Genomic DNA, 22,034 nt, shown 5'->3' on the forward strand with positions numbered 1-22,034 from the left:
CCAACCCCCCTGCCATTGGGAAGAGACATGTCATCTAGACCAGATTGCTCAAGGCCTCATCCAACCTAGCCTTGAACATCTCCCAGGGAATATTTATCATAGTATCAGTCAGGGTTGGAAGGGACCACAAGGATCATCTAGTTCCAACCCCCCTGCCATGGGCAGGGACACCCCACACTAGATCAGCCTGGCCAGAGCCTCATCCAGCCTGGGCTTAAACACCTCCAGGGACAGGGCCTCGACCACCTCCCTGGACAACCCATTCCAGGGTTTCACCACTCTCATGGTGAAGAACCTCCTCCTCACATCTAGCCTGAATCTCCCCACCTCCAGCTTCATTCCATTCCCCCTAGTCCTATCACTACCTGAGCTTCTAAGCAAATGTAAACTGCAACTAGAAATTCTGGTCATGGATTCCCTTCTGTTAGCACATCATTCAAGCCATGTTATCTTAGTTGATAAATAAGTGGGGAAGATTGAAAAAGGGGGTCACAAATTGTGTGCTCTCTAACCTGTCAGGTAGATACAACTGTTGCAGTCTTCCACAGCTTTTTGCCTGCATCTCCATGTCATAGCTACATCCTAGCAAATGTGGACCAGCATAATCATTGTTCTTACAAGGGCTAAGTAGTGCTGGTACTGGTTTGTGTTGTCTGGGGTACTGTTCTGTTATTGGTAGCTCTAGCATAATTTTGATCTCACCTGAAAGAGACCTTATGTACCCTTCAAGCAGGTGCTGAGTAAATTATGTAATGGTTCTGTGCTGTTAGAATCCTGTGAGTGTTGTAAAGGGTGGTTGGCTGACCCACTGCACAGTTTAACTGCTGAAACTCATCATTTTCCCTTGAACTTGATTTATTTTGCCAGGTATCTGAGAATCTTTCAAAATGTGGACCTTTCCAGTAACTTCTATTTTAGGTAGGTATCAGTTACTTTAAAAAAACATAAATAAGTATAGTCACACTTGTTGTAAGATTCTGCTCATGGATTTTGATAGCTGAGATCTTTAGGTTGGCATTCTGGGGAAATAAGACCTTGGTTGGCCTTTTTCATCTGGCTCTTTTGCACCTGCTTTCTCCTTCAGCAAATGGCCCAGAATTTGGTTGTATGAGGGTTGTATAGAACTATTAGTGGCATGGTGGAAGGTAGGCACTGAAAGTGTCCACAGCTTCCACTGATTGTTCAGCCTTGCCAAATTATGCAGAAGTTCTTTCCTTTGGAAAAGTGTTAGATTTCCTTTGGAGAAATGTTAGATTTCCTTTGATAGTGTTAAATTTCAGAGAGCTTCTTTGTCCTGTCCTCCAGTTTGGGATTGCAGCACAGATGCACCCTTAATACAGCAGCTACTAAACAAATTAGTTCCATAAGAGTAACAAACTCTGCATCTTCTGTCTTTAATACTGACAACAAGGTCCAGTTTCTGTGGACCAAATTTTTGGCTGTTTTAAATTCAGGTAAGTAGGTAGAGAGTAGTACTTAAATCAGAAACATGACGTGATGTATGTGGAGACTTTTGGGGGGAGTAGCTATTTTTGATCTTCAGGACTGCTTCTTGGGACGCAGTGAATTAAGTTTGTTGATGCACTTTGTTCTTAAGGCATTCAGGTCCAATTTCAGCTCCAAGAAGAATATCAATACAGTGTCAGCTATTGTACTGTAAACAGGTTCTGTGTTTGCAAAGCTTCTTTTGGAAACCATTTGTATCCTTTGGCATTACAGGATCAGAATCCCTGTGTCTTCTTTAAAAGCCTTTCTTTTAATGGCTAAAATAGCATTGTGTTGTGTACAAGTACAGATGGGGGGGAAAGGCTTTCAGAAAGGCCCTGTGCATCTACAGTTGTTAATTAACTGTTAACTGTCTCTCAGTTACAGCTATGATCTGTCTCACTCCCTTCAGTATAACCTTACTGTCCTGAGAATGCCCCTCGAGACATTAAAAACTGAGACAACCCAGACAAAGCAGGAGAGTTTTGATATATTTGAAGATGAAGGACTTTCAACACAGGGTGGAAGTGGTAAGCAAATGCACCTAATGAATTTTATTGGCCACCTACAGTGTGTTCCACTGGAGTTTACTTTTGAGAAACACTTGACCCTTCTGTCTGGCTCCTGACAGTCATGAGCTAATAAAAGATCATAAAGTAGCCATTACAGAGTTTGAGTAACACAACTTCTAGAGGTGATTAATCATTGTTTTGTAAATTTACATTGCAAGTCAGGGAGATAATTGAGCATGCTGACATTTTTCAGGAACTGATTATTCAAGTGACTTGTAAGACTTCCAACAGGAATTGAATTACAAAGAGAGTAGGAAGCAGCAACAGATTAAGTGCTAATAAGTCTCTTTTTTTTTATGTTGGAAAATATTGATGACAGAGGAGTTGTATGAAGTTAGGATCAACTGGATGTAGTAAGCACTGTCAGGAAGTCTTAAGAGAAATTCCTGATTTCAGTTGGAAACTACAGCCTTCACTTTGGATCCAGCATGGTGCTGGTGGAGGAGAAGCTCACCAGGAGCTCTCAGTTGCACTTGCAGCCCGCAAAGCCAATCAGATCCTGGGCTGCATCAGGAGAAGTGTGGCCAGCAGGGCAAGGGAGGTGATCCTCCCCCTCTGCTCAGCTCTGGTGAGACCCCACCTGGAGGACTGCCTCCAGTTCTGGAGCCCCTATTACAAGAGGGATCTGGAGGTGCTGGAAGGTGTCCAGAGAAGGGCCAGGAGGATGATCAGAGGGCTGGAGCACCTCTCCTATGAGGATAGACTGAAGGAGTTGGGGCTGTTCAGTCTGGAGAAGAGAAGGCTCTGAGGTGACCTAATTGTGGCCTTCCAGTATCTGAAGGGGGCTACAGGAAGGCTGGGGAGGGACTTTTCAGGATCTCAGGTAGTGATAGGACTAGGGGGAATGGAATGAAGCTGGAGGTGGGGAGATTCAGGCTGGATGTGAGGAGGAGGTTCTTCCCCATGAGAGTGGTGAAGCCCTGGAATGGGTTGTCCAGGGAGGTGGTTGGGGCCCCATCCCTGGAGGTGTTTAAGCCCAGGCTGGACAAGGCTCTGGCCAGGCTGATCTAGTGTGGGGTGTCCCTGCCCATGGCAGGGGGGTTGGAACTAGATGATCCTTGTGGTCCCTTCCAACCCTGACTGATACTATGATGCTATGATATTCATAGGAGTGTAAGGATAATCAGTCAAACAGGAAAGCTGTTTTCTCTCCCTTTCATGTGCACACACACACACTAAATTTCCTCTGAAGTTCTTAATATTGGATTTCATTCTGTTGAAGCTGATGGGGTTTATGTTTTATTGCCTTGGGACTTTTACTAATGATCTGAATGCTCTTAAAAAATAGCTTTCCACTTTTTTGTATTGGGTATGACACCACTCTAGTTGTGAAAGATCAGAGACAGCAGTGCTGCCTTTGATTCATAAGGAATACAGTGATGTAAAAGTGGTCCCAAACCACTCCCTCAGCAGAGCATTTGGCTGCTGTAGTTGGCATGCTGTGACATAACTCATCCTGCCAGAAACTTCATTTGAAAAATAAATAGGTAATAAGAGTTCTTGTCCTGTTCCTTCTCTTTAAGCTTCAGGCTCAATTCAATTCTCTTGGCCACCTTTTAGTGCCAATTTTCATCTTGGGCTGGATTTTTTTTAAGCAGAAAGAGGCTGAGGTTTAATTTGCAGGTCTGCAGTAGCTGCATTCTGTGGTGGCAGTGCAAATTAAGAAAGCTACCCTCAAGTATGTGAGAAGGGGATTGACATGCTTTTTGTAATGGGAGCCATGGCTATGCATGATTTTCCACAGCCTAACAGGTAACTCCAGAGCTGGAAAACTCCTCCTATGAGGGTATTTGTGCTGTAACTGCAATTCACAGCTTCATTCATTTTCCTCATTACCAAGTCCTCTCCTGCCACCATACAGAGATCTCTTTTCAGTACTGGAAGTATCAGAAGAAAATCAAATACTGCAGTGACTGGCAACCATAGAAAACTTATAAATCCTCCAAAATGCTGCCCTTCAGCATGTGCCTGAATGTATCTGTGTCTGGCAAACTCCAGGGATGTGAGTAAGTTGTATGCTGAGCTGCAGTCAAGGGATGATCAAAATAAAGGTCCAAGGACCTGGAGTTGAAATCACTGCCATTCTTAATTGCTAATGCATTTTTATTTTAACAACTTCCTAGGTGTTTTTGGGATTTGCAGCAAGCCTTATGAAAAGTATGTGTGGAATGGCAAGCTCCTGGAGGCAGTGAAAAATACTGTACATCGTGACTGGCTGCTGTATATTATCCATGGGTTCTGTGGGCAGTCCAGTATCCTTTTGCAGGTGTAATAAATGTTGGCTTACAGAGGTTTTAAAAGCTGCTTCTAATTGCTTTTTTTAAGTGAACCTATGAAATGCATTGAATTATTACTTTGTTATGTAAATACTTTTCCATTTTAGAGTTATTGGTGGGTGTCTACATTTAGCCCACCATAGTAGTAACTCCATCACCTGATGACCCTTCCCCAGCAGAGAAGAGGGAGCAGGAAAAGGAGAGCAGAGTCATGGATTTAAATGAAAACAGAGTAGTGAAACAGCCAAACTAATATCAAAGTATGTGAAGGTATTCTCAGCCCAGTGAATGTACAGCAGTCACAATCAATGGGAAGGCAGTTTCTGGGGGTGGGATGGTAAGCAAGCCTCCTCCAGGGATAAGGAAAAGGAGAAGCAGAAGGCCCCCAGTCCTCAGCAAACTTCTCACTTCAGGCCGAGCATGATGTTTATGGTCTGGGATACACCTGTGAGCCAGCTCAGGTCAGCAGTCCTGGCTGACCCAAAACTTGTAGGTGTGGCCTTTTATGTTCTGCACCCCATGGCACACAGGATTTAGTATGCAAAAAGGCTCCAGCTTATACTTGCTCCTGTGGAGCAAGGTCACTGCTAAATCCTGGTAGTAACTGCAAACATGGAGCATCTTCACTGCCAGAAGCAGACACTGTCTGCAAGAGTATGCTGTTAACCTCAGGGAGTGCAGTTACTTGGAAGAGACTTAACTGAAACTAAAGTCACTGAACAGCATTAGTTATGTTCTAGCTCAAACCAGGACACTCTTTTGCCTCCATTGTCACTTCATAAAGCAGAAACACTTCTGTAGGGTGTGAGAAGTGGTTGCTTCATTGTCATGTAGATTCCCTTCTCAGAGTTCTTGAAAATGATTGTTCAAAAAGGGCAGTGGTGTCTTTCAGCTGTTAAAGAGCTTTCAGATGTTTTGGGGCTTTTTTGCATGTGTGAAGTAGTGAACAAAAAAAAAATGCATGTGAGATGTAAACCTTGACTTCTCTCTTAAGAGCTGTCAATATATGGTCGCCCTATATATGTCACTCTGATAGCCAGAAGGTCAAGCAAGTTTGCTGGGACACGTTTTCTGAAACGAGGATCAAACTGTGAGGTAAATGAAAACTGATTTGAGGGATTCTCTCCAGCCCCCCATCAGTGTGAAAGCCTGAGCCTGACTCACTGGAGAACTGAAATGCTTTAGAGGGTGGTTAATAGTTTGACTGTAAATCATGCTGTTAGAGTCATAGAGTGGTTTAGGTTGGAAGAGATCTTAAAGATCATCTAGTTCCAACCTCCCTGCTATGGGCAAGGACACCTTCCACTAGACCAGGTCACTCAAGGCCTCATCCAACCTGTTATTACAGCTGTCACTGCATTTTTCATTGGGATAATGAAGCTGTTCTTAATAAGTCTTCACCAGCATTTATTGGGTGTTTTGTTTTGTTTGTTTGGGGTTTTTTTTTCCCCACTTAAAGATGATGTTGTTTCCCACATAGGAGGGAAAAGTCCTAAATCTGGTATTACACATTTAGGCTCAAATGGGGATTTAACCAGGGGTGTTCTCACTGCTGTGATTTGGTGTTGCACAGTTTAATTGTACTCTGATCAGTTCTCTGTAATACATGCAGCTCTGAAGTGCCATCTCCACATCATGTGTGCCTTTCTGTTTGTCTTAGGGAGATGTTGCCAATGAGGTGGAAACTGAACAAATCCTTTATGATGCTTCAGTTATGTCATTTTCTGCAGGGAGTTATTCTTCCTATGTTCAGGTTCGAGGATCTGTTCCTCTGTACTGGTCTCAAGATATTTCAACTATGATGCCTAAGCCACCTATAACATGTATGTACAAATGAGTCTTTGTGAGAGATTATGTTTAGCACTGTGTCCTAAAAGAACACCTGAAAGAGTAAGTGAAAAGTAAACCTGCCAAAAGAAAAAGGAACAAATTATCTCTGCCTTTGGTCTTTGGGAAGACATAATTTAAGGTAAATCAGTGCTCTTTGTTGCAGATCATAGCATGCAAACATTCAGCCATATCAAAAAGCTGCATTGGATGAAACTGATTAGGGAAAAAAATAAATCTCCATTTGAGATTCCACCTTGAGAAATGGAACACAAAATAGACTTCTGTGTGAAGTCACCAGCTTGCCTTCAGCTGATTCTGTACACAGAGTTAGCTCCATTTGTCAGTATTGTAGCTAACATTTCAGACCTTTTGAAAGTAGTGGGAAATGTCTGATGGCTAATTTTAATGGGGCCAGAATGATTGCTCTGTGTGGGCATCTTATCAGAGGTCTTGGTTAATAATTCACTTTGGAAAAGGGAAGATTTTTGTGTTAAGACCTTTTGCATGAACCCAGGGGAAGGTGTGGAGTTGTATCATTACTGTCAGAATTAGTATGTGTGCTGTGAAGAGGGAAATAATCTTTAAGTGACCCTACAGCTTGTTTCATATCACCCTGAATATATATTTGTTGCAGTGGACCAAGCAGATCCTTATGCACATGTGGCTGCTCTTCACTTTGACCAAATGCTTCAGAGATTTGGCTCTCCCATTATTATTTTGAACCTTGTGAAGGTACAGTATTTGGGATATGTTCTGTCTCATTTCTCATCTTTAAGATCATGATTATTTCCTTGTTTAGTTTGGCTTGTGTTCTAAATGAATATTAGCTTATAAATGGAAGCTTTTCTTCATAAATCTCATCCTACATGGTATAAGTGAAGTCTCTAATTGCTTCCACAGCTGCCCTGTTCCACTGTTGTTTTTGTGGTGAAAAAGTCCAGATAAATTACTGTGATAAAGACTTACCCTCTGGTTTTTCACTCTGCCTGATAGAGCCATGGAAGTATGAGTGGGAGACCAAATGGGCAGTGCCATTAGCAGCAGAGCTGCACTAAGGGGAGGGGGGAAGCTTTGTCATTGTTGCAGTCATTGAATTCACTGATGGGTGAGAGGCTGTGGTGCAAAGCCTGGGTTCTGGGGGGCACTCAGATTTGGGTTATTAAATCTTGTGTTGTCTTGGGGCTTCTTTTGTTGATTTGAGTATTTTGTTGATTGATTGGGGTTTGTTGTTGTTTTGTTTGTGCTTGATTTGTTGGGGTTTTTTTCTGTTCTGATCCAGCTATTTTCTGCTTCCACATCCAAGTTTGATGTGTTGGTTTGTTTCCTGTGAATCATAATATATTTATATCTAGTCTTCAAAAAAAAAAATACTGAATTTATCATGTAGAACTTTATTCAGTTGAAAAAAGGATCCTCTGTGTCCATGTAGGACCCATTCCTAACATTGAAAAATGGTGAGAATACAAAGGGAAGCATTTCAGAAACTCAGGGTTGTAATAAATGGGAACTAGATGAATTGTTTGCTATTTCTGGAAGCTTTCCTGTGTAGGAGTTCTTTTAAGACTGTCCAAGTCTGTGGAATCAGCTTTGGGTAGCATTTATGGACAAGAACATGATTTTTATCTCTTTGCAGCCATAGCTTTCAAAAGCCATTGTTGCAGTGTGAGCCCAGGCTCATGTGACCTCGACACGTGAATAATTGCATGCTTTTGTTCACAGGGCTGTTGATACAGTGGTTGATAATGCAACTCTTTCTTTCCCTCTCTGTGCATGCTCAATATTAAGATGCTAAAATTAATTTTCCTTTTCTCCTCTATATACAGCTTCAAATAACCAAAACAACCCAACCAAAAGCAAGAGGGGAGTTGGGGGAGGGAGACTCCCCAAGCTGAACTGCTTTTTAGGTGTTGCTGTCGCTTCTTACACCAATGCTAAGCACTTCTATCTCCACTAGCCCAGGCTGCTCAAGGTCTCATCCAACCTGGCCTTGAGCAGCTCCAGGGAGAGGGCATCCACAACCTTCCTGGGCAACCTGTTCCAGTGTCTCACCACCCTCACTGTCAAGAATTTCTCCCTAATCTCTACTCTCAATCTGCCCTCCTCAAGCTTCAACCCATTCCCTCTCATCCTATCGCTAAAAGCCCTTGTAAAAAGTCCCTTCTCAGCATTCTTGCAGCCCCCTTCAGATAGTGGAAGGTCACTATAATGTCTCCCCAGGGCCTTCTTTCCACACAGTATCACACAGAGTATGATCAGTATCATCTCCAGGCTGATCAACCCCAACTCTCTCAGCCTGTCCCCATAGGGAAGGTGCTCCAGCCCTTTGATCAGATGACTTTGTGAACCCTCTCCAACAGTTTGATGTCCATCCATTTCCTCTGCATTGCCACTTTTGTGTCCTTGTGCCCTTCATTCCTCTTACAGGGTTCCATTTTTCAGCCAGTGACTGAGTACAGTTGACACAGGTGGCTTTTGCTGCCAGTACAGGTTGTTAAAAATGCAGAATGTTGGCATTTTTCTGCCTCTTCTGTCCTTAATTTAATTGTACTAGGTGTGCAGAAGTGCCCGCTGGTGTTTAATTCCCGATGTAGACATTTGATGTGTGGTTATATGCATTTGTAATGAGAATGGTAACATTAGCTTCTCTTGCTTTTTGCTAAAGGAACGTGAAAAAAGAAAACATGAAAGGATTCTCAGTGAAGAACTTGTTGCTGCTGTGACATACCTCAACCAGTTCTTACCCCCAGAGCATGCAATTATATATATACCCTGGGATATGGCCAAATACACCAAAAGGTAGACAAAACCATCCTTCTTTGTGCTACTGCTCTTAGCCATAGTACAAGGGGCTACTGGGTTGCTTTTCAGTTCTGTGTGGCTTAGAACTGATGGCAAAATATAAGTAATGGAGTAGAATAAAATTAACCAGGTTGGAACAGGCCTTCGAGGTCATCAAGTCCAACCTGTCATCTAATCTACTAAACCATGGCACCAAGGGCCTCATCCAGCCTCTTCCTAAACACCTCCAGGGATGATGACTCCACTACCTCCCTGGGCAACCCATTCCAATGGCAAATCTCTCTTTCTGTGAAGAACTTCTTCCTAACATCCAGCCTAAATCTCCCCTGGTGCAGCTTGAGACTGTGTCCTCTTGTTCTGGTGCTGGTTGCCTGGGAGAAGAGACCAGTCCCCACCTGGTTACAACCTCCCTTCAGGTAGTTGTAGACAGCAATAAGGTCTCCTGTGAGCCTTCTCTTCTCCAGGCTAAGCAGCCCCAGCTTCTCACAGGGCTGTGACCCCTCCCCAGCTTTGTTGCCCTTCTTGGACACATTCCAGCAACTCAACATCTTTCCTAAACTGAGGGACCCAGACCTGGACACAGGACTCAAGGTGTGGCCTAACCAGTGCTGAGTACAGCAGCAGAATGACCTTCCTGCTCCTGCTGGCCACACTGTTCCTGATGCAGGCCAGGATGCCATCGGCCACCTGGGCACACTGCTGGCTCATGTTCATCGTACTGTCAACCAGTACCCCCAGGTCCCTCTCTGCATGGCCAGAATAAAACCTCACCTTTTTGAAGGATGTTGTCTGTGGTTTCTTACCAAAACAGAGCAAGGCTTGGAAAACTTACTGTCTGCAAAGGAAAATTTTAGAGAAAAGCCACACAAAAGGTCTCAATACTTGCTTTGTAGTTTGAGTTGGTCAAAACACTGCATCTTGTTACTGCATTTTTTGAGGTAGAGTGTTTTAGCTAAGCAAAGGGCTTCATACCAATCAGTCTTTTTCAATTCCTGTTCCAAGTGGGAAAGGAGGAATTAATGTAAATATTTAGTTTATTAGAAGCATGTATCTTAGAAAGGCCAATATGGTCTCCAACTTTTTGTTCTGTCACTTTGGACAATAGAATAAAGTACTGGGATCATGTGGAAAAGATGAATGCCTTCCTAAAGGCAGAAATATTTACAAGGCACAAATAAATGGGCTTAGGTTGTGCCAGGGCAGGTTCAGGCTGGATATTAGCAAACATTTCTTTACTGATAGAGTGGTCAGGGATTGGAACAGGCTGCCCAGGGAGGTGGTGGCAGTCACCATCCATGAAGGTGTTCCAGAAGTTTTAGCCTGGAGAAGAGGAGACTCAGGGGTGACCTTATTACTCTCTACAACTACCTGAAGAGAGGTTGTAGACAGGTGGGGATTGGTCTCTTCTCCCAGCCAGCCAGTACCAGAACAAGAAGACACAGTCTCAGGCTGCACCAGGGGAGGTTTAGGCTGGATGTTAGGAAGAAGTTCTATACAGAGAGAGTGATTGCCCATTGGAATGGGCTGCCTGGGGAGGTGGTGGAGTCACCATCACTGGAGGTGTTCAGGAGGAGACATGATGGGGTGCTTGGTGCCATGGGTTAGTTGATTAGGTGGTGTTGGATTGGTTGATGGGTTGGACTCAATGATCTTGAAGGTCTCTTCCAACCTGGTCTGTTCTGTTCTGTTCTGTTCTGTTCTATTCTATGTGTGTTGATGTGGCACTCCGGGATGTAGTTTAGTGGCCATGGTGGTTGGGTTATGGTTGGACTCAATGATCTTAGAGGTCTTTTCCAACCTTCATGATTCTGTGATTCCATGATTTTAAATCTACAGTTGCTCAGATACAGTTAAGTGTGTCTGAAAAACCTGAGAAAGCTGTGGAGAGCATCACAGTTGCATGACCCTTCCTTTCAGTCATTTTTGCTACTTCAAGACTTGCCAAGCAGTGTAAATCAAATTTATGACTGGTTTTTTTCAGTATTAATGAATCTTGATTGTGATGTTTGTTTGTTTGTTTGTTTTTCCTCTCTCCTCAGCAAACTTTGCAATGTCCTTGACAGACTAAATGTGATTGCAGAAAGTGTGGTAAAGAAGACAGGATTCTTTGTGAACCGACCTGACTCCTACTGCAGTATCTTGCGGCCAGATGAAAAGTACCTAGAGTTTAATTGATGTGTAATAATCAATAGCATCAGCTCCTTGCAAAGCTGTCTGGAATTCCCCTCTCTCTTGCATGATTTCTTATTTCAAAATCTAAATTGCTACCAAAAAATGTAGTTTATATTACAGCTGAAAGGATTGGAGTCAGAGGCACAGGCAAAGAAATAGTAATACACTGCAAGGGCACAATTCCGCTGCAGCTATTCCACTGAAAATCAGTTCTCACTTCAAAGCCTTGTTTGTAACTTGTGATCTGTGCCATGTGTATTTATGTTAAGGTTTGGTCTGGGTTTGTTTGGGGTTTTTTTTCCTCCTTTAGGAATCCTAAATTTGGGGGTAAATTTAACAAAGCAAACAACATTTGGAATTTAATAAGTGGCTTCTTGAAGGTCTCTTCCAACCTGGTTTATCCTATCCTAGCCTAGCCTAGCCTAGCCTAGCCTAGCCTATCCTAGTATCAGTCAGGGTTGGAAGGGACCACAAGGATCATCTAGTTCCAACCCCCCTGCCATGGGCAGGGACACCCCACACTAGATCAGCCTGGCCAGAGCCTCATCCAGCCAGGTCTTAAACACTTCCAGGGACAGGGCCCCAACCACCTGCCTGGACAACCCACTCCAGTGCTTCACCTCTCTCATGGTGAAGAACTTCCTTCTCACCTCCAGCCTGAATCTCCCCACCTCCAGCTTCATTCCATCCCCCCTAGTCCTATCACTACCTGATATCCTGAGAAGTCCTTCCCCAGCCTTCCTGTCCTATCCTATTCCATTCCATTCCATTCCTATTCCGTTCCGTTCCATTCCCGTTCCATTCCTATTCCATTCCTATTCCTATCCTATTCCATTCCATTCCTATTCCATTCCTATCCTATTCCATTACTTTCCTATCCCTATCCTATCCTATTCTTTTGATGCATGCTCCTGAGGTAACTGCTATCTGAATGTTACTGAGTCCAGTGTTTTCCAGTGGATTTTATGGTATTCACACACACAGAAATTAAAACTTTTTCCAAACTAGGAAGCTTAGTCTGCTGCGGAAGTACAGGGGCTTAATAAGCTGGATTCTCCCAAGTCCCTGGAAATCCAGAAGTAAATTAACCTCCATATTAGAAGGGCAATACATTTTTGAGTCAAGTTTTCATGTTGGTGATCTAAATCATCACCACCTGCATAGACATCCTTGCCTTGTTTTAAGCTGTCTTCATTTACAGTCTGAGCTAAAGCTGTGATAGGCTGTCTTGCAGCTTTTCTCTTCCGTGCAGTGCAACAAACATGGTAACTGTAGACTAGCAGGAACAAGATGGATACATCCATTTAATGTTACATTCTATAGAGATAAGTCTGGTGAGTCTGTAAGATAGTGCATAGCCTTAGTGCACCAGTGCTCTGATCATGCTAAGCTGAAAATTCTCAGTAGCTCAGGGCTGTCTTACACTGAGCATAACTGCTCCTCAGCCTCAGAATGTCATTACTTTTTGATTGATGCTCTCTGGCACTAGGGTAGAGTTAAGATCTAGACAGTATTGCCAGAGCTGGACAATCTGTACATGTGTTTGTCTGCAGCACCTCTGCCTACAACCAGGGAGAGGGGCAGACGTGACTCAAGCAGCTTGTGCTACAGTGTAGGTCGTGCCTCCACCTTCCAGGCATTGCCCTTGTACCTACTTCATTTTTTGTGCACTCAGGACCCAGTCTGGCAGCATTTGTGTTGCTCATTATGGGGAGCAAAGGAAATATTTTGTGTAGCTGAGGAATATTTCTACTTTAAGACTAACTTGTTTTAATTACTTCTTTTTCTGCAGTGTAGCTTCAATGCATCTTACTGCTGCATAGCGCTCTCACTGCTTTCTGCTATTCAGGGACATCAGGTTTTCTTGCTGGCAGGGTTTTGGTTGTCACCTCTTTCCACTGAACAGATCAATGCATGGCATGTTCTGTTATTTTCTTCAGTGGTTTGTAAGCCCTTCTGCTTTGTTTCAGGTGGAATGAGCTGGGAGGTTGTGTTGTTCCCACGGGTCGCTTGCAGGTACTAAAATACACTTTATTAATTCCCAGCTACAGTGATGTAGATCAGCAGTCCCAAGGTACCAGGGAACAATTTCACTTAAATATCTGATTGGTTATTCACAGTGTGCTCTTAAATGAATATTTATAGTAAACAGCATTTATGAGTTGAAGGAGAGATGCAGTTTGTGTCACGGTGGAAGCGAGAATATTTGGCGTGTAGGCAGTACAGCAACCTGATGTAGGCTGCTAGAGATGAATTGCTCTGGAACATCTCTTAGAGATGGCTTTGGTGAAGTGACATCATTTGGAATTTGTCAAGTCTTGGCTAGTAGGAAAAATGTAATGATCATGAGTGTAGTCATCTGTTAATGAGGAAAAATCTCTTGTTTGGGTTGCCTTTCATCAGACCGGAGTGCTGCGAACCAATTGTGTGGACTGCTTAGACCGCACCAACACAGCCCAGTTTATGGTGGGAAAGTGTGCTCTGGCATACCAGCTCTATTCACTGGGACTGATTGATAAACCCAATTTACAGTTTGATACAGATGCTGTTAGGTAAGATACAGTAATAAAATGTCTCCAGGTTTTATTTGTACATTCTCTTACAGGATAACTGCTTGACTTCGTTCTCTTTCGATGCCTAAACTTCAAGCTAAGAGTTTTCCTTCAGAATAAATGTAAACAAATAGAAGATCCTGGTCTTCTATACTTAACTTTACTTGCTTGAGTCAAAAAGAAAACTGAAATAGGTACATGCTTTTATGGAGAATGTCAGGCTGACATTTTATAGATGTACATCTTAGTTCTCTCCTACTTTGGGGGAGGAAAAACAAGCGTGCTAATTGATTTGTTGAACAAAGGTTTTCAGCAAAGTTGTGGGGTTTTTTTTTTCAGATCAAGTGTCAATGCTATTTAAACAACCTCAAACCATTTAAGCAACCCCAGCATTTAAACTGAGATGTTTTAGGGGTCATGGGGAACTCTGCTGCTTAACTTGCTGCAGAGATTAATGTAAGAGTTCTTGAGGTGATGTGGTTTTATTCTTTAAAGCTGACGTCATGACTGTGAAACTTGTGGCCTGGTTGCTGGTTTTGCCCAGTGGTTTGATAGTTTGGGAGCATGGAGATGTAGCTCCTGTTTCAGAGAAGCACTGACTAATGCCTTGTTCTTGTCAATGACAGGGAGCTGCTTGGTAGGTTTTGCTCTCAGTTTGGAACCTACTGTCAGCTTCTTGATGCTAGAGGACTGCCTTGCTTTTAGACAGCTCTCCCTGATCCTCTCAGCAGCCAACTGTTTCCACCATCTTCTTGCATGTTTTCCCAGCTCCCACAAGCAGTATCTGACTGCCATTTGTGTTTCTTCCAAGCTATGTTTTATTGGACCATCAGTATTGTAGCTGGGGAGTTTTTGCAACATTATGCTAACTTCATTCCCAATGGACTTGACAGAAAACACAGCCTTGAGATACTGATGTGTTCTGTCCTGTGTAGTGTGTTCAAAATACCTTAGTTGGTGAGGGTGGCCCCCACAGATGAACATATCCTCTTCATCTCCATGGCTCTACAGAAGCACATGATCTGCATTATAAATAAGTGGAAACCCTACAGTCTAAACTGTCTTGGCAATTCTTGTATCTGAATAACATTCCCCTGTATTTATCTGTAGAAAGAGTGGAGGCCTGGCTTGAAGTTTCAATGTTAGGAGGTTCATAGCATGTTTTAATGAAACAAATGTTTCATTAAGCACAGTTTTGTGAAGTGGCAGAAGTACTTAGGAGAAAAGAATGTGTTGTTTGTTAAACAGCAAGACTTTATTGCTGCAATACTTCATTATTTGGTCTCTTGAAAAGCTCTTCCCAGCAGCTGGATAGATGACAGGTTCTTCTTTTCCCTCAGATTGTTTGAAGAGCTGTATGAAGATCATGGGGACACCCTTTCCCTGCAATATGGAGGTTCTCAGCTTGTCCACAGAGTGAAAACCTATCGAAAGATAGCTCCATGGACTCAGCATTCCAAAGATATTATGCAGACACTCTCAAGATACTACAGTAATGCTTTCTCAGGTGAATTTAAGTGCTTGCTTTTAAGCTGTTGTTTTAGAAGCATCTTACTTGGGATGTTTCAATCATTGTGGTACATGGAGAGAGAATTTTGTTCTTTCAGTGCTTTCAGAAAGCAGAGATAAAGTGAGCATTTTTAGAACAGGATTCTGATTTGCTCTGCTGCACTTATTCATAGAATCACAGACTGCATCAAGTTGGAAGGCACCCTCAAAGGTCATCTTTTCCAACCCTCCTGCAGTGAGCAGGAACACTTCCAACTAGATCAGCCTATGCAGGGCCATAGCAAATCTGATCTTGAACGTCTCCAGGGGTAGGGCCTCATCCACATCACTGTTTGAGTATTTTACCACTCTCATTGTGAAGAGCTTCCTCCTGTTCCCTCTACTGTCACTATCCATCAGATATCAAATCAAAATGGGAGGGTTAGCCAGTTCCTGAGACAGCATTTCTTTGTGTTTTCATCTGAGAAGATGTCAGTTAGTGACTTACTTTTGAAGTCATGGTGTCTGTCAGATTCAGGACAAGGTTACAAGCAGCCTGCTAACAGTGCCTCCTAAATAAACCACTTAGCCCCACTTGTTCTGTTTGGTTATCATAAATAACAAAAACAGGTTCTAAAAATAACTCTCACTTTTAAGACAAATGTTGATCTCAAGGCCCTTAAGATAATCACTGCTAATTAAATGTTACAGCTGAGAAAAAGAAAGACCTGTATCAATTAAGTGGCTCAAGTGGAGATGCTAATGACAGGTTGGACTCGATGATCTTTGAGGTCTCTTCCAACCTTGGTGATACTGTGGTAAGAATTGGGCTTGTAAGGAAGATAACTCTGAATGCCTTTTGACCCTAGCTCATGATGAGTGGCTTAGCTTTTCTCTAGACCTTCTGGATCTATAAATTGTTGCCTGTGTAACAGAAGAGTGAAGCATGAAAAAAACTTGTTCTCAGGGTGAAGTTTGTGATTGAAACCAAGGTTTCCTCTTAAAACTGTGGGACAATTAATTTTGTAATGACTTGAGAAATTCTTACAGGTTTGGGCAAACATGTTTTTAAGCCTAGCCTTAAAAGCATTAGAGGGTGCAGTGTAGTTTGGGAAGCCAACTGTTCCAAGTACTTAGCTTTGTGAAGCCAACTGTTCCAAGTACTTAGCTTCGGAGCAAATGCGCTGTGCCAGAAGAACATCACCCAGCTAAGAATTAGCTGTTCCTGCAACAGCCTCTCTGGCAGACACTCTGCTTGGTTGAATTCTGACATTTTTTCTTTCATTTGTGATTGATAGAGAAATTAGGAAACAGTATTCCAAGTATTCCAAGTGTTATGCCTGTTAGAAAGCAGTGTGACTTTGCAGGCTTCAGTGCTAGAGTTTCAACACCCATAACAAGCTTCTGGATGTATTTGTCCACAAACAGGACTGGACATAGTAAACTGCTTTGTAGTGTTGTCTGAAACTCAATTATTACAACCCTTTAGTCATGGGATTGTTGTCTGCTGCTAAATGGGATTGTTTAGCTCTTACTAAATCTCTCATGATTTGGTAATTTGTCATGTAGTGCACTGCAAACTCAGCTTGAGAGCAGCAGATTATTTTAGCCTAATTCAATTAAATGGCCCCTTCAGTTCCTGGGTTGGTGCTTTTTTTCCAGATGGTCTTAAAACTGTGCTGATATACACAGGCTTTGCAGTATCTCTTGAAAAATCAGTGCAGTTTCTCTCCTTCCTAAGCAGACCTTCTGCCTCAGCTCCTGTGAGAGAAGCCATGGAAATAGGCAGTGCTGGTGCCTGCCACATGTGCACTGCACCGTGGCAGAAGGTCAGGTCTAATTAAGTTTCATTATGGTGGTTGAAGCCCAGAGGTCCCTGTGGAAGTCACAGGGCATGCACACTCAGTGAGGAGCAAACCACAGACAAGCAAATGTGTGAATGGACTTGAGCCCTGCAGCGTTCCTGGCGTTTAAGTCTACCTCTTGTCTCACAGATGCGGACAGGCAAGAGTCTATCAATCTCTTCCTGGGAGTATTCAAGCCTACAGAAGGAAAACCTCATCTCTGGGAACTACCCACTGATTTTTATTTGCATCACAAGAACACCCTCAGTCTGTCCCAGAGCAGGAGAAGGTATTTGGCTGTTCTGTTTCTTCCTGGTGATGCAAGATTGAATCTCCTGTATCAATTGTGTGTCTGTTTGTTCTGTGCAGCTATACTTACTGGTGGACCACAGGTGTGCTGAAGCATTTACCTCTTCCTTTTGATGAAGGTAGGAACTATGTTTGCTCCTTTACAGAAGTTTTAGTCACAAAGTGCTTTAGATCCCAAATCTGAGGAAAAAAGCACCACAGATTATTGCTGAATATATACTCTTTAATCCCTATGAATTTTCAGCTGCAGAGTGAAGTGATACCTGAATTGGCTAATTCAGCTAATTGGCTGAAGCTTGACCTCCATGTGCCTGTGCCAGGGTACTCCTGCTTTTTCCTTTTTGATTTGCCCTTTGCCTATTGACATGCTGGTGGTTACATTGCTTTTAGAGATGACAGCACATAGCTAGAGTGTCTCATCTCTCAAACATGCTACTGTGGAGCATGTTTGGTTAGGAATCATCCTCATGAGGGGTAATCAAAGAATCAAACAACTGTCAGGGTTGGAAGGGACCTCAAGGATCATCTAGTTCCAGCCCCTGCCATGTCACACTAGATCAGGTTGCTCAGTGCCACATCCAGCCACTTAAAAGCCTCCAGGGATGAGGCTTCCACCACCTCCCTGGGCAACCTGTTCCAGTCTCTCACCACCCTCACGGTGAAGAACTTCTTCCTAACATCCAGTCTGAATCTACCCACTTCCAGTTTTGCTCCATTCCCCCCAGTCCTTTCACTACTTGACACCCTAAAAAGTCCCTCCCTAGCTTTCTTGTAGCCCCCCTCAGATACTGGGAGGCCACAGTAAGGTCTGCTGATGCTGGTTGATGGTGCATCTTTATGAAACATGTGCTGTGCATCTTCTTCGTGCCGTATTTTCTTGGCTTAGCAGGGGATGTGACTGTAGAAACATGAGGGTGGCTAGGTGGGCAGGCTGCTGTTAGTTTAGACTTTGACAGAGGCAGTAATTGTTAGTAAAAAGATGATCTTTCTTTTCCCCCCTGCTCAGTGATCTGTGCTGAGAACCGACGCAAGCTGACGGTGAAGAAGTTCCACAAGTACGAGGAGGAGATTGATATCCACAATGAGTTTTTTCGGCCACATGAGCTGAGCAGCTTTGATGAGACCTTCTGCTTGGCAATGACCAATTCCACCAGGTATGGTGTGTGTGTGGGGGGGTTGTCATTCAAAACCCTGAAGTGGTGTAAACTATATGTACCTTTGATTTATTTGGTTAAATGACCAGGGGGTTGGAGCACCTCTGCTACAAGGGTTGTTTAGCCTGGAGAAGAGGAGGCTCAGGGGAGGCCTCATTGCTCTCTACAACTGCCTGAAGGGAGGTTGTAGCCAGGTGGGGGTTGGTCTCTTCTCCCAGGCAACCAGCACCAGAACAAGAGAACACAGTCTCAAGCTGTGCCAGGGGAGCTTTAGGCTGGAGGTGAGGAGAAAGTTCTTCCTAGAAAGAGTAATTGGCCATTGGAATGTGCTGCCCAGGGAGGTGGTGGAGTCACCATCCCTGGAGGTGTTCAAGAGGGGATTGGATGTGGCACTTGAAGCCAGGGTTTAGTTGTCATGAGGTGTTGGGTGACAGGTTGGGTTTGATGATCTCTGAGGTCTTTTCCAACCTTATTGATTCTATGATTCTAAGGACAGACTGAGGCAGCTGGGGTTGATCAGCCTGGAAAAGAGAAGGCTCCTGGGAGACCTAACAGCAGCCTGCCAGTACCTGAAGAGGGCTACAAGAAGGATGGAGAGAGACTATTTGATAATGCCTGCAGTGACAGGGCAAGGGACAATGGCTTCAAGCTAGAGAAGAGCAGATTTTGACTGGATGTTAGAAACAAGTTCTGCACCATGAGGGTAGTGGCACACTGGAACAGGTTGCCCAGGGAGGTGGTTGAGGCCCCATCCCTGGAGTTATTCAAGGTGAGGCTCAGCAGGGCTCTGGACAGCCTGCTCTAGTTGGGGATGTCCCTGCTGACTGCAGAGGAGGTTGGACTTGGATGAGCTTTGGAGGTCTGTTCCAACCCAGGCCATTCTGATTCTATGAAATCTGTGTAACATCACAGGTTTTGTAAGGTGTTTAGTTTGGGTGGGGTTTTTGGTTTTTAGCAAACTTCTAGAAACTAAATCACCACAAGGACATGGAAACACTACTCTAAAAAATCTCTCTTAAGACAGCACTTTGGATTTCCAGTGATGTTCCACTGTGGGGTGTCAGATGGTGTGAAGGTTTTGAATGGTTTGAAGCCTGAGCAGTGAGCTCTGTGGACTCAGCTCACAGAAGCTACCTTCAAAGCAATTGCTTTCTAATTGCTCAGCTCTCATTTTAGGATTGTTTTCTTCATCAGGTTCTCACAGCTGGCTGGATAGAAACTGTTTTGGGGGCAGCAGTCAGATGGGTGTTCTAAGCATACTCTTAATCATGCTTTAGCTAAAGACTTGCAGGCAGATTATGTTTCATGTGGCTTTTTGACCCAGTTTGAGTGCTGGCAGCATTTTGAAAACAATGTGGCTGTTAACAGGGCTTCTGCAGCCCAGGAATGGAGGAGCACATTGCTGGAGCCTCCCTGACAAATGGCAATGTTTGCAGCTGTCTGATTGGGCCAAACGGTGCCAAACGAGAGGCCTTCTAGTACCTAAAGGGGTTTACCTTTACATGGCTTGTAATAATGAAGTTAGAACTTGGGGGTTTAATTCAGAGGTAGGTGTTAGAGGTGGTTTGTCAAGAAAATAACATTTTACCTGCTGAACTGTGAGGTTTTTTCCCCTCCCCCTTTCTATTTCACCAGAGACTTCATGCCTAAGAATGTGGGGATTGATCCAAGTCCATTCACTGTTCGTAAACCTGATGAAACTGGGAAATCAGTGTTGGGGTAAGCCTGAAGCAGGAAATGCTGTTCTGGTTTAACACCAGTGACATTGTCATGCAAATGTACAAACTGTATGTGTGTGTGTGTGCCATATTCCCTGTTACATGGGAAATAAAGCATTGGTGTTAAGCTGCAGAGTTGTACACTTTGAAAATCATCTCTGACTTCAGAGTTTTGTTTGACACTGGGAGTTCTTCATTCAGACTTGGAGAAGAGAAGGCAAAGAGAGAGCAAGAAAGAGCACAAACTACCTGAAGGGAGGTTGTAGCCAGGTGGGGGTTGGTCTCTCCCAGGCAACCAGCACCAGAACAAGAGGACACAGTCTCAAGCTGTGCCAGGGGAGGCTTAGGCTGGATGTTAGGAAGAAATTCTTCTCAGAAGGAGAGATTTGCCATTGGAATGTGCTGCCCAGGGAAGTGGTGGAGTCACCATCACTGGAGGTGTTTAAGAGGAGACTGGATGAGGCACTTGGTGCCATGGTTTAGTTGATTAGATGGTGTTGGATGATAGGTTGGACTTGATGATCTCAAAAGTCTTTTCCAACCTGGTTAATTCTCTTCTATTCTAAAGAATTCTTTTTGTCTGGCTGCTTCTACTTCTCAAAGTGAAACCCATGAGAAAATATCATCTAGGAGATACAGAGGCTGTTAAACTTTGGTCATCTCTTCATACTACTCATATTTCTCTGTCAGGGGTGACAGGAGAGCATGTACTATTTTGGTCTTTTTAAAGAAAAATCATTCATAAATTGTGCTCTTCCTGGTGATGCCAAATGACAGCACAAGGGGCAATGGGTGGAAGTTGAGGCATAGGAAGTCCCATGTAAACATGAGGGAAAAATATTCACTGTGAGGGTGACAGAACCCTGGAATAGGCTACCCAGGGGGGTAGGGGAGCCTCCCTCTCTGGAGGTATTCAGAATTTGCCTGGATGTGTTCCTGTGTGTTCTGGTACAGGTGCTCCTGCTCTGGCAGGGGGGTTGGAGTGGATGATCTTTTCAGGACCCCTGCAGCCCCTAACATCCTGTGATTCTGTGAATAAACAGAACATAGCCTGAACCAGCAATGAATTATGGATAAAGCAATACATGCCTCTCAGAGCTGGTAGAGTTCAACCCAATGTTAGCCTGCTAAAATATAGATGTTGTATTTGGAAGAATGCTAAGGTTGGAGGAGATGATCTCTGAGATTCCTTCCAACCTGAGCCATTCTATGAAATAAGGCTCTTTGGACTGACTAGAGTTTCTAGAGTGAGAAATACATCAATAAAGGTTCTTTAATAAGAACTGAGAAAAGCAAAGGGGGGAAAGTGACATTATGCAGAAGATTTTGAGGACTAATAGGAGTAAAGCTAGTTTCCTCCTTTCATTTTTGGCTCTATTCTTTCATTAAGTAAAGAAGCAGAGAATTGGTGGAGAAAAGCTGACATAATCCTTCCAGTTCTCTTTAAATGCTCTGGGATAGGAGATTAAAGGAAAATCAATTGGGGGGAATCAGAAGATGAGCAGCAAGTTGCTCCAGAGGATGCTTGTTTCCCTCAGGAAGGTTCCATTCAAGATGGGGGCTTTAAAATTAAGTACTTGCTGCTAATATCTCACTGATTTCATCCATGCTCACTGCCTTCCCTAACAGCAACAAGAGCAACAGGGAAGAAACTGTGCTGCAGCGCAAAACAGCTGCTAGTGCTCCCCCACCTCCAAGTGAGGAAGCAGTGTCAAGCAGTTCTGAAGATGATTCTGGGACAGACAAAGAAGATGAAGGCACTGTTTCTCAACGTTCAACACCAGTCAAGGTGACTGACACAGGAGACAGTGCAAAAATCACAGAGGTAAGAAGCT

At 43.6% G+C, this 22,034-nt stretch overlaps 1 protein-coding gene across 2 annotated transcripts in view; it reads left to right on the forward strand.

Annotated features, from left to right (window-relative positions):
- FIG4 (FIG4 phosphoinositide 5-phosphatase) overlaps positions 1-22,034 on the forward strand; it is a 41,783-nt gene that overhangs the window by 11,379 nt on the left and 8,370 nt on the right. For both annotated transcript variants that reach the window (XM_068160520.1, XM_068160519.1), the window contains exons 5-20: positions 868-918; positions 1,867-2,015; positions 4,181-4,309; positions 5,328-5,428; positions 5,994-6,156; positions 6,798-6,895; positions 8,826-8,959; positions 11,002-11,118; positions 13,105-13,150; positions 13,538-13,686; positions 15,027-15,193; positions 17,169-17,307; positions 17,388-17,446; positions 18,334-18,481; positions 20,117-20,200; positions 21,829-22,024. In XM_068160520.1, coding sequence (XP_068016621.1) covers positions 868-918; positions 1,867-2,015; positions 4,181-4,309; positions 5,328-5,428; positions 5,994-6,156; positions 6,798-6,895; positions 8,826-8,959; positions 11,002-11,118; positions 13,105-13,150; positions 13,538-13,686; positions 15,027-15,193; positions 17,169-17,307; positions 17,388-17,446; positions 18,334-18,481; positions 20,117-20,200; positions 21,829-22,024 — 1,930 coding nt within the window. The remainder of the gene's footprint in view (positions 1-867; positions 919-1,866; positions 2,016-4,180; positions 4,310-5,327; positions 5,429-5,993; positions 6,157-6,797; positions 6,896-8,825; positions 8,960-11,001; positions 11,119-13,104; positions 13,151-13,537; positions 13,687-15,026; positions 15,194-17,168; positions 17,308-17,387; positions 17,447-18,333; positions 18,482-20,116; positions 20,201-21,828; positions 22,025-22,034) is intronic.

Source organism: Melanerpes formicivorus, unplaced genomic scaffold (assembly GCF_026170545.1).
Source record: "Melanerpes formicivorus ecotype bairdi unplaced genomic scaffold, bMelFor1.0.p_v2 SCAF_50, whole genome shotgun sequence".
Taxonomy (NCBI): Eukaryota; Metazoa; Chordata; class Aves; order Piciformes; family Picidae; genus Melanerpes; species Melanerpes formicivorus.